This window comes from Xenopus tropicalis, chromosome 2 (genome assembly GCF_000004195.4).
Source record: "Xenopus tropicalis strain Nigerian chromosome 2, UCB_Xtro_10.0, whole genome shotgun sequence".
Classification (NCBI taxonomy): domain Eukaryota; kingdom Metazoa; phylum Chordata; class Amphibia; order Anura; family Pipidae; genus Xenopus; species Xenopus tropicalis.
The window spans coordinates 81,486,037-81,498,853 of NC_030678.2; the positions used below are offsets into that span (position 1 = coordinate 81,486,037).

Genomic DNA, 12,817 nt, shown 5'->3' on the forward strand with positions numbered 1-12,817 from the left:
ATGTGGACTTGAAAAATCTTTGAGCTGTGTCCCTTTTCTGATATTTATAATAAATGTTCAGTATCAGGTAGTGCTCCTTTGGTAAGATGAACAAATGCGACCAGCATTTTTTTTCCTGACTTCTTGACACATTAAGGGGAATATATGCTGTGTAAAAAGTGGAGTAAAACATTACCGGTGATGTTGCTCATAGCAGCCATTCAGATGATTTGCTTTGGTTTTCTAACTGTTGAAATCTAATTGCTGATTGGTTGCCCTGGACAACATCACCAGTAATGCTTCACTCCACAGCATGATAAATATACCCCTAAGTATGTTTTATGAATTGATAAATCTTGTCTGTGCATAATATTTTATATGTGTTTTTCAAAGAACTAAACTCATGTTTTTTTAAAAACAATTTTTTAATCAGGACCATGTATCAGTGAACATTTCCATGCTTCAGAATGTCAAATTTTAAAAACTTTTAGAGTTGCCATCAGGCAGTTCTAGAACCCTGCTTGAGTCTTTCAGTTGAAGAGAATGGATACACACTCATGTTCACATTACTAAATAGACTAAAGCCGATCTCTTGCATGACAAATGATTAGAATACCTGTTGGCAGTCAAACTGCACTAATCTAATTATGCTTCCGCAGAGGGCTGCCCGTAAAGTCTGGATTGATCTAGGTTCACTGATACACTATTCTGCATCTGTAGTACTTTCTTTCAATATCATAACTAATGTACATTAAATGAGTCAATAATATGATGATATTAATATAAATTTGCCTGGGGCATATGATGCCTGGATCAATACTCTGGACAATAATAAGAATGATGAAGACCCCTTCTTACTGCAAATGGCTAAAAGCAGCCTGGGACTCAGTAGAGCAATCAGATGTGGTACACCTAGCCCATGCTTACCATTTTGATTTAGTTTATGATTATAAGCTTATCAACAATATCTGCTACATGTCTCATGTCTCTATGTTGCTTTAATGAAAATGATAAAAAATACAGAAGACCAATGTAGCTTTTTCTACACATTCAATTTGCAAAAGCAAACTGTGTAATATAAATACATTTTGCAAAGTAAACATTTATTTTGGTTCCCTGTGCCACAGAGTTTTGATTAAGAAGAGTAACCAAGGTGTATTATGTATTTCTCTCCCATATAATTATAATTGCTAAGTACATTAAATATAGATCATTTTTTTTATCTATATTTAACATTTTATTTGCAGTAATAGAAATACAAAAAGCCAAAAAGTAGGCTAATCTTTACTATTTGAAAGGCTTTTTCCAACTATGCAAGAATTAGATTAGGCCTAAAGGTTCCCATCAACTGGTACTTGGTATTATTTTATATCTACACCTTTTAGATTTCTTTCGATTCCACCTTTCAGTAGGAAACTAAAAACATGTGAATGGCAACTCTATAAACAGAGACATCACTGGCAGGTTGGATACCATAAGTAATCTTATGTCCACATTTACTTGGGTGTAGGAGCAATCTTTTAAAAAACTAAAGCAAAACAACATAGCAGAAATAGATAAATTACGAAAAAAACATAAAAAAAAATTCAAAACCAAACTGGAACTCAAAGATTCACTTAAGGTTCCAAACTCAAGAACATTGCGTTGCACGGCAGCCATGCAGCTTGCAGCTTTGTTAAGTGTCATTAAATGGTCTCATGACTTATTTTGCAAACTGTGCCGAGAAAAAGATTCTTCCAAACCTAATTTCTCTGCAGGAAAAAAGCAAACATTTTCGTCTTCTTTGTGCTTTTTCCCCCCCCAGTGGATATATAAGTATACACTGATTTTTATCCTGTAAGATATTTTAAGATTGTTTATGGTTAAAGCTAGAGACTAAGCTCTTGCTCATTATGTAGGACAGAGGAGGAATCCGGAGAAAGAAGAGTGAATATATTCTGTTGAATATAATCCATTGGCTTGGTCTGATGGCATCTGGATCCAAACTTTGTCATTTTCTTTAAGTTCCAGAACTGCACTTCCAGAAGCTTGGTCCATATATCCTTTTTTATACTCATCATAGGTGTATGTAGCAGGTACATTGTTCTTGTACAAAGCAACCCAGATGTTGGTACCTTTGACATGAACATGGTAAGCAAAGTAATAGATTCCTGGCAATGAACAAGTGAATATCCCTGTGGCTGTGTTGTAGTTATTGTGTCCATTGTATAAAGTCCTGTCAAATTTAATGGGTAAGCCAGAAGGTGGGAATGGTGTAGTTAAGATAGCAGTAAATGCTGGAGCTGTTTTAACAGACCCATCAGGAGAGCCAAACTGGGGCTTTTCTTGCCCCAGAGAAGTACCTTTAACACCATCTGGCAAGTGGAGGCCTGCGATTTCACCATCACCATAAACCCCAGGTGGTCCTGGTGGGCCAGGTGGCCCTGGTTGCCCTGGCTGTCCAATTAAACCAGGGGGACCTGGAACTCCAGGTGGTCCAGTGGGCCCAGAGGGACCTGGCTGACCATTGATTCCATTGCCAGGAGCTCCAGGAACACCAGGCTCTCCCTTGAACCCTGGAAGTCCCTGGGGTCCAATAGGGCCAGCTGACCCTTGTAATCCAGGAATTCCTGCTGGACCTCGGGGACCTGGTTGCCCTGGCATTCCTGATTCACCCTTTAGACCTAAACCACCTCCATTTCCCGGGACACCTGGGAGCCCTATTGACCCAGCTTCCCCTTTAGGCCCTGTTGGACCTTGCAGGCCCAGTGAGCCTGGAAGCCCCCTTTCTCCTGGGATGCCAGGCTTACCTGGTAACCCATTAGGACCCTGATTTCCTGGAACTCCTGCTGCTCCTGAGGGGCCCTTTGGCCCTATATCACCTTTTAAACCAGGAAGACCATTTTTACCAGGTAATCCCATTGACCCAGGAAGTCCTGGAGGACCCACTATACCTTGTGGCCCCTGAGCACCAGGTTCCCCAAATAAACCTGGCTCTCCTTTTTCACCTATTCCACCTGGAATTCCAGAGGGGCCACGATCACCCTTTAAACCAGGAAGGCCTGGTTTACCATAACCTGCTGGTCCTGGCAGCCCAGGTAAACCCCTAATCCCTGGCTCACCCTTTGGACCTATATGCCCTGGCAAACCTGGTAATCCATCTAAACCAGGTTTGCCAAGACCATCCACCCCTGGTTTTCCTGGGGGGCCCTGTGGCCCAGGAAGGCCAGCTATACCTGGACCCCCAGGGGGGCCAACAACTCCTTTTTCTCCAGGGGCTCCAGGTAAACCATCAAGTCCTGATTTTCCAATTCCAGGTGGCCCAGGTTGTCCCATTGGTCCAGGTCCCCCCACGGCTCCTCGTGGTCCTGGTATCCCTGCTTTTCCAATGCCTGCTTCACCTTTGAGGCCTTTTTCACCCCGTGGTCCTGCCTCACCCTTGAGTCCAGGCTCACCCCTTATACCTGGTTGCCCTGGTGCTCCTTGAACACCTGGTTTTCCATTAGAAGCAATACCAGATGGCCCAGGAATACCTGGAGGTCCAGGCATTCCTCGAGGCCCTTGTTCTCCGTGTATTCCAGGCTCTCCTTTGGTGCCAGGTAGTCCTTTGGGGCCTATTTTGCCAGGCATTCCTGTCAGTCCTGGTTTACCAATGCCAGCAAGGCCAGGTGCACCAACATGACCTGGCTGTCCTTGTAATCCAGGCTTCCCCACCCCTGGTTTTCCTGGAGGCCCTGGTTGTCCTGGTGGCCCTCTTGGACCAGCTTTCCCTTCTGGTCCTGGTTCTCCCTTGAGGGAGGGTGAGATGGGTGGTCTATCTGCAGAGACACAATGCAAAATTACACTTTAAACTATGCATTTTTATTTTGTGCTATTGAAAAAAAGTGAGATTATTTATGACCTTCATGACGGCAAAAGTAACTGAGATAAGTGAAAGAAGTGAAAGTGTCGCTTACTGAGCAAGGCAGTTTCAATTCCCTAAGGCGTTGATCATTTACGGATTGCATCTTATTGCATCTAAAAGGGAGTATCCAGCAATTACAGTTTTACATGTTTTAATGCTCTGTCGAGATATCTTCTATTTTCTCTTTCTTTTAATATCCACATAAATAGTTCCTAATAATTCAACTGTGGCATTCCCACATTTAAACAGATTAATAGGCCCTTGGCATCACTTTCTTTGGTAAGGCACATGCGGGGCTAATTCTGCTTTCCTCTGTTAATGACTAAAAGCCCGGCAGAATACAAGGAGCACCCTCTTTTGTTCCATTTATGACAAATAAAGGTGAATGAAGGCAAGACCCGAGAAAAGGATTTCATAATTACACATGATCAGCTTACTATATATACTAATATACTGCTTCATTCTGTTGCAGAAATGTATAGTTAATTTGACCTTGATCTGATTTCTTCTTTTTGCAACTAAGCTAAGCTCACATTATATGCACTATTTGTGGGAAAGGATTTTGTAGCATCTCTGCTCAGTATATAAGTATATATGTATATGACATGCTATCCAATTTGCTCAGGACCTGGGCTTTTTCAGATAAGAGGTCTTTGGGACCTGTCAGTCTTAAGAGGTAAGTTTAAATATATCCACAGGCCCTAATGTCAAGAGCACCCCAAGTGGTCATAAATGCACAATGCTACTGCAATTGTCTCTATAATTTTTATTTTACTTTAGCAGTAATAGGGAACAGGGCAGGTCCTGCACACATGTGTTGGGTACACGGTCCTGCACACATGTATTTTGTGGTAAATGGCACAACAGAGACCTTTTCCGCACACCCTGGCTCTCCAAAAATGATGAGCGCCCGGTGCACACTGCTGGAGGGATCGGCACCCACCCTGCTAAGTTTTGTGGTAAATAGACCACAGTTGCAGTTAGCAACAATACTGGATGGGTGATGTGCATACCTATTATGTTTGAGAAATGTGGAAGAGTGCTGTAGTGCTTTGAGATTAGTATTTAGCCACTGTTTGGCCAGGTTGATTCTTTCTATGGCTATGATCTGAGCTATGAGCTTATTTTGTTCTTTATTTAGTTTATTTACCAAATATTTACTTCATTTAGTTCTTTTGTAGGAAGGCCTAAGAGAGGTAGATACATGGCCATCGTTATGGGTTGTTAAAAATATCATGAATTATCTGACAAATCTCTATCCAATACTGGACTGCCCGTCAGCAGGTCCCCCATATATGCATGAAATTTCTAATATCTGTACATCCATTGAAACAACTAGGAAGAATAACGGGATCCAATGTATATTTTCTTTTGGGGGTAATATATCATCTAGTCATCACTTTATATGCTGATTCCTTGATATCTTGTTTGGGGATATTTTAGAAATTGAGGCCCATATTCGATTTCATTGAATTTGCAAGAGAAATTAAACTATAACCCTTCCCAGACCATCATATACTTCAACGGTTTTGGGACAGTAATTGCTTATATATAAGAGAATGGCTTCCTTATAGTCTTATTGCTTGTTGACAGCAATTTTCAATAATAATAATATTATTTTCAATAATTTTCAAATTTTTTTTTATGGTATATTGACATGTTTTACATTGTTATAGGGTTGTTGTTTTTTTAAATTGTTTTTGGGGAAAGCCAAGACTTCTGGGGAGGGGCAAAAGCAGCCACAGTGGATGGATCACTTTCTAGGTATAGTTATCACTTAATATGCTATTATAAAAGTCATGGGTTTCATCCACTGGTATGAAGAATATCTTTCATACAGTCATAAAGCATGATAAAAATACAGGTTTTTATAAAATTAAAAAGAAAATGGTCACATGACAGATAATTCGCTTCCCCATTTTCTAAGATTAAGGAAAGGTGCTCCAATGTAATTTTTTCAGTACCACGTGCAAGTTTAGGGAGACAGTGGGAGCTTAGGGGGCTAAATGTGTGGCTAAAGTCTTGGTGTAGGAAGGAAGATTTTGGGTTCCTAGAGCACTGGGCTGACTTTTCTTTGGGGTACAATCAATATAGGCATGACAGATTTCACCTCAATGGAAGGGGGTCCGCTGTGCTAGGGGATATAATGGCTGAGAGGATGGAGGAGTGTTTAAACTAGGCAAGGGGGGTGGGGGGGGGTGGATGATCTAGAGTTTTATGGGGAAGCAAGTGTAGGGTCATGGGGGGGTCATGAACGGGTCATGTGGGAGGAGTGAGGGGGGCATACAGTTTACCAGCTAAGGATTTTCCACTGTTACAAAGGAAACAGCCTAATATTAATCTTAGATCTAACTCTCTGTTACCTAATGTAAAATATCAGAGGGAGAAGTTGTAATCTCCACTGCATCCTGAAAATTATGATTTAATTGGTATCACTGAGACCTGGTGGGATGAAACATGTGACTTGGGCTGTGAATTTAAATGGTTACACCCATTTTAGGAGGGACAGAGAGATTAAAAAGAGTGGAGGGGTTTGTCTTTATGTTAAATCATATTTAAAACCATGTGCTAAAGAAATTACCAGGGACAATGTGGAATCCCTTTGGGTAGAAATTTCAGCAGTGCTAAAGGTTACAAAGAAAATTATCATTGGTGTATGCTATAAACCACCCCTTATAAGCGAGGAGGATGAGGCCCAACTACTGTTGCAAATAGAGGAGGCTTCACAACTGGGTCAAGTTGTTATTATGAGGGACTTTAATATCTGGACATCAACTGGATTATTTTGGTGGCCAAGTCAGAAAAAGCTAGTAGGTTTGTAAATATGCTAAATGACAACTATTTTTTCAGGCAGTTCAAGAACCTACTAGGAATGATTCTTTTGGAACTGGTGATATCTAATAATAATGAACTTATCTCTAACATTTGTGTGGGTGAGCATCTGGGGAACAGTGATCACAACATGGTCTCCTTTGAGATAATGCTGCAGAGACAGCTCTATAAGGGAATAACTAAAACGCTCAATTTTAGACGTGCAGACTTTGCCAGTATAAGGGCATCTCTGCAATGTGTCAACTGGGAAAGGCTTTTCATAGGGTTAAACAGAGAAGGAAAATGGAATATCTTTAAAATGTTGCTTAGCAAGTATACAGATCAGTATATTCTCCTTGTAAGCAAGGAAAGGCATCGCAAAGCAAAACTTTTATGGCGGAATAAAAGTGTTAGTGTCGAGTTGGTAAAACGCGCTTTTAAAGCATTCAAGTTAGCTGGGACAGCAGAAACTTTCATCAGGTACAAGGAAGCAAATAAAGCATGCAAAAAAGTTATTAGGCAAGCTAAAATAGAGATGGAGAGGGGTATTGCAGCTAGGAGTAAATTATTTTTTAAATATGTAAATAGTAAAAAAAAAAAGCAAGAAGGGGTAAAAAAGCAGGGAAAAAGCAGAAATTTTGAACTCTTAATTTTATCTGTCTATACAAGTAGACAATATAGTAATATAACTACTGATGCATAGGTCAAAAGAGACTTGAACATGTAAAGTTAAACAAAGGTCCAGGGCTGGATGGGATTCATCCCAGGGTATTAAAGGAGCTTAGCTCTGTGATTGCCAAGCCTCTCTACATAATTTCTCAGGATTCATTGAGGTCTGGCAAATTGCTAATGTGGTGCAGTTATTTAAAAAAGGGATCCAGTTCTCAGCCTGAAAACTATAGGCCTGTTAGTCTGACATCAGTGGTAGGAAAGCTTTTCGGGTAATAAGGGATAGGCTGCTTGAATACATTGTAAATCACAATACTATAAGTTTGTGTCAGCATGGTTTTTTGCGTAACAGATTGCCAGACTACTTTAATTGGCTTTTATTAGGAGGTGAGCAGAAAACTTTATGCTGGAATTACAGTGGATGTTATCTACTTAGATTTTGCTAAAGCATTTGATATGGTACCTCACAGAAAGTTAATAATAAAATTGAGGAATATTGGCCTAGAACATAATATTTGTTAATAGATAGAAAACTGGCTGATAGATAGATTACAAAGAGTGGCGGTAAATGGAACATTTTCTAATTGGGCCAGTGTGGAGTACCGCAGGGGTCAGTCCTTGGTCCTTTGCTTTTAACCTTTATTAATGACCTGGAGGAGGGCATACAAGTTACTGTTTCTTTTTTTGCTGACAATACTAAATTGTGCAAAACTATAAGTTCCATGCAGGATGCTGCCGCTTTGCAGAGCGATTTGATAAAATTGGAAAATTTGGCAGCAAAATGGAAAATGAGGTTCAGTGTTGACAAGTGCAAAGTTATGCACTTTGGTAGGAATAATATAAATGCAAGTTACACTCTAAATGGTAGTGTGTTGGGGGTATCAAAGAAGGATCTGGGGATTTTTGTAGATAACAAGTTGTCTAATTCCAGGCAGTGTCATTCTGTGGCTTCTTTTTGCCATTTGCCATTTGCCACTGGGGGGGGGGGGTCTACTCCTCCTGTAATTGTCATTATAATATTGGTCTGGATAGGTTGTTACTCAGTTAATTATGTAGGGCAGATTTATCAAAATGTGAAATTAGAGCTCACTACAGAAAAAAGAACCCACTTTCTATTCATTCCTATACAATTTTTAGAAGCATATTTATCAATGGGTAAAAAGTAGATTTCACTACTTTATAGGTACGCTCTCACTTTGATAAGAGAGAGGGTAATGGGGCCATAGGTAAGTAACTTTGAAAAGTCCCATCAAAAGTGACCTGTGGAGGCATAAAAAGTAAATTCAGCCTGATATTCATACTCCACTTCATCATTTTCCTTTTAAGGAAATATTACATTTAAAATGCAGCTTTCTCCCCAAGTTTTCAATTTGAAACCCATATTTTTTCCAAACAAGCATTGCTCCACATATTCACATATGTGAAGGATTTGGCTGTAATTGCTAAATATAATATGATTTAGGATGCATTCCCATAGAGTGCTTGACTTTGACACAGCCATAAGCCACACTTCCCAGCTTGGGAAGCATATGGGCAGACAGCTCACATTGGGAATGTAACATAATATAAACTCTGTAATTTGACCAGCAATTCTCAATGTTGTTTTTCTCATTTTTCAGATTCCACTCCCCTCCATTATTTGAAGATTAGTAGCGTTTACCAGATGCCTGAAAAAACTGGAATTTCCTTTGCTTTCTTTTTTTCTCAGGAAATGTAATCTTTTAAATATTCATTTTGTCTTTCACGTGCCTATGTATCTTGCAAGAGGTGATCATAAGGTGATAAATGCATCACAGGTTGGAATACAAAATCTGTGGGGTTCAGGGACATCGAAAGAAACTCTGTCATTTTCCAACTTTTGTTGCAAAAAAAACAAACCTGAATTGTATTTCAAAACAGATGCAGTGCTCAGTAATGTTACTAAAAGTTACTGGGCCCAATAGTAAAGTTATTTTAGGCCCCCTACATTTTGGGAATAAGAAAACTTTTATAAACATATTCTGAAAGTGATTATCAGTGACTGATATACCTCCTGAACCCCCCCATCAGGCACAGGATCTGCATACTCTATAGCTACATAGACATCTATGTAAACGTATTGTCAGCAACATTGTATTCCTTAGGGCTCATTTACTAGTAAAAAAAACACGGCTGCACAAATTTGGCCATTGTGTGAAAAGAAACTGTATTCATTACAGGTGTTTTTGCCCTTATCAGCACCACTCAGTCCTTCCCACCTAATTTTCATGATGAGCGCCTAGTGATGCAGATGGACCCTGGAACTACTACCACCTTCGAAGTTGGTGGCAGCTCCAGGGTTCCCTGTGACAACGCAGCAAACTTGAATCTAAAGATTCTGGCACACAGAGCCAATCCAAAGAGGACTAGCCCCTAACTTTTCATTATGCCAAACCATACAAGGTATTTAGGTCTAATTTGTGTCTAATCCTGCTGATAATCATATAGATAAATAAGCTTTACAGACACAATTAGTATTACACATTTGTTCCTGCAATACTGGGCTGAATATAAGCCCTTATTGCTTATTGTATTGTTTGAATAATTGTTCCATACTTTACACAGTGGCAGTGTTATTGATGGCTAAGGAAACATGGACTGCATAAAGATGATATAGACTAAATTACAGTCCAACTTGTTGGATCACAATGGCATGCAATACACAGGTGTGAATGAGGTTTAACTAAGACATTTAAAGACTGAAATTCTCATATTATTTACTTAATCTGGAGGAACAAGAACACAGGATGGAAGTAGCTGAGCCATCATTTTCCAAGCTTGCTAGACCACACCTTTGCTAATGCATTTACATTTTTTTTTTCTTAAGCTACATAAAAGAATTAACTACAGATGTTATTGTAGACTTAAGTATAACAAGATGCAATAACATCTTGTTAAAGCTGACTATGAAACTGTAACTTTTTAGCTATTAAAGCAAAATGGGCAGCCATATTGTACCCTGCTAGGTCTACATTTTTATTGTGATGACAAAAGAAATTCAGGTATTTATAACAACTACAGTAGAACCCCCATTTTACATTTTTCAGGGGACCAGACAAAACTTGTGTAAATGGAAAATGAAGGAAATGTATTATGTGTTATTTATTAGTGGGACCACAAACAAGTGAGATTTAATAGTATTCAGTCTTTTTCCTGCTAACCAAACTTAATTTTTATAGTTAATAATGTGCCCCCAATGTAAAATATAAGGATATTATACGTCACTGAGGAGTTCTATGACCATTTAAAGGCACCATAACTAGTGGCTAAATCAAGAAAGTGGGAATGAATGGAGAGAAACAAATGGGAAAGGAAGGAAGAGAACACAGGGGACAATTCAAGGTATGGGGAAAAAAGGGAGCAAAAAAAAAAAAGAGAACGAATTGCAGAGAGCAGAAGAGAACAAAGAAAAGATAGACAACAAACTTATGTTTGGGTTTTTCAGGAATGTGTGGCGTTCTATAGGATTAAGGGGAGAGATCCCTAAAAATACATACATACTGACCTACATAAAAGGTCACAATAAGTCCCATGCAATTTCCTTTTAAATCAAATGAATACTGGGACATGTAGTGTTTGGTGCCCTTTGAGATATCAAAGATATCAAAATGTGCTCCATCTGTAAGTGCAACAACATTTCTGCAAATGAAGAGAGGTGCATACCTCCAAAATGTTGTTTCCATTTGCTATGATACAATAAAGTAAACCCAGCAGGGAGCACTGGTGTGTTCTGGGCCCCCTTTATCTACATAAACTCCATCTGTAAGTGCTTTCACATTACAACATAGGGGCTTGTTCTGGTTATTCCTTCTCAACAGCCTCCCAGTCCTTATGAAACAGAAATACCAGATTCCACAGGCAGTAAATTGTTGAGTGATGATACTATGAGTATAACTAATGAAAGGCCACAACTTTTATATCCTTTCAATAAGGGCTTCTGGGTCTTCCTGTAAGCAATTTTATTTACTCATAAAGAAGATGTAAGCACCACAATACCAGAAAAAAGCTGAATTATATAGCAAACTCTTGGTAGACAAAAGCTAAAAGTGAAGAACTTTATAGTTTTAATTTATTCAAAATTTTTGTGTGTATTAATTAATGAAACTGATATGACCACAGAAAGGTTCACTTACATGAAACAAGTGGTTTTCTTCTGATCTCAATGTCCATATTTGCTCTTTAACCCAATATGAACTGTGAGCATAGAACATTAAATCTCTATTGAGGAATTTTGCTTACCTAAGTACTGTCCTTTCCCTTCTCTGAATGGAGGGCCAAGAGGTCCCTTGACCATTGGATTTACGTATTTCATTTGGTAATATCCACCACCTGCTGGACCTCCTCCAGATACAGAGCCCATTGCTGCCATTAAGAAGACTAATGTTCCACCACCCAGGGACATTCTGACTTCGGTCTGGAATGAAAGAAACAAACATTTAAAATAATAAATACGTACAGACCCAGTCATTAAATGGGTTGATTTTAATCCTAAATAGTTGTTATTATTATATATTTATTATATAATTAATATTATTATACATTTTATAACCTTTATCTGCAACACTATATAGTACAATGTTGTATAAATACGGGCTGATAATAGAGAGTATAGTATAAAGATGGATACAAACATAAGTACACAAAATTATACAACAACTATATCGACACTGCTCTAAATACTGTTTCAGCTTTTAAAACTTTAAACCTCCCCACCCCTCCCTCAAAAAAGGACAGGACTTCATTGTCAAAGCCATGGTCATGTAAAGTGAAATTAAGCACATTATTGCTAAAACTAGCTATAATTCAGTACTTATGGGAGTAATACTTTGAAATGGTGAAATAGAACTGGACTTTCAACCAATTACTGGGAAGTATATCCAGGTACCCAGTTCATCTCTCTACCACTACAGAGGTACAGAATGCTGATAATGTGTTTGAAAAAAGGGTTATCGGGTATTAGAGGATAACAGAGATCTACCCATGTTGTATTCATTCCTATGGAATTTTTAGAAGCATATTTATCAATGGGTGAAAGTTAGAACTCACCATTTGATAACTACGCTTCTAAAAATCCCAAAGTAATGAAAAGACCATGGGTGAGTTTTTATATATTAAGCTCTAAACTCACATTTTGATAAATCTGCCCCAAGGTATGAAGATCCAAATTAAAGAAAGATCCCTTATTGGATCAAAGCATTCTGGATAACAGGTCCCATACCTGTCCTTGAATTGAGACATCATTATAATGTATGTAATGATAATGAATAGTGAGCGAATCTGTCCCGTTTTGTGAATCTTTGAAAAGTTTTGCGAAATGACGAAAAATGTGCAAAACAGCGTAAATGTTGCACGTCAAAAAAATGTGTCACACTCAGCATTTTTTTTTGACGCAAGTGACAATTTTTTGATGCATGCCGAATTTTTCCACAGCAAATTTTGTCGCCCATTTCGCAAAAA

The 12,817-nt window shown here is 38.8% G+C and overlaps 1 protein-coding gene across 1 annotated transcript in view; it reads right to left on the bottom strand.

Annotated features, from left to right (window-relative positions):
- Positions 1-1,458: 1,458 nt before the first annotated feature.
- col8a2 (collagen, type VIII, alpha 2) overlaps positions 1,459-12,817 on the bottom strand; it is a 61,708-nt gene continuing 50,349 nt past the window's right edge. The window contains exons 3-4 of the mRNA XM_002936225.5: positions 11,600-11,774; positions 1,459-3,776 (exon numbers count right to left, since the gene is read on the bottom strand). Of these exons, the coding sequence (XP_002936271.2) occupies positions 1,870-3,776; positions 11,600-11,762 (2,070 nt within the window). The 5' untranslated portion in view covers positions 11,763-11,774 and the 3' untranslated portion in view covers positions 1,459-1,869. The remainder of the gene's footprint in view (positions 3,777-11,599; positions 11,775-12,817) is intronic.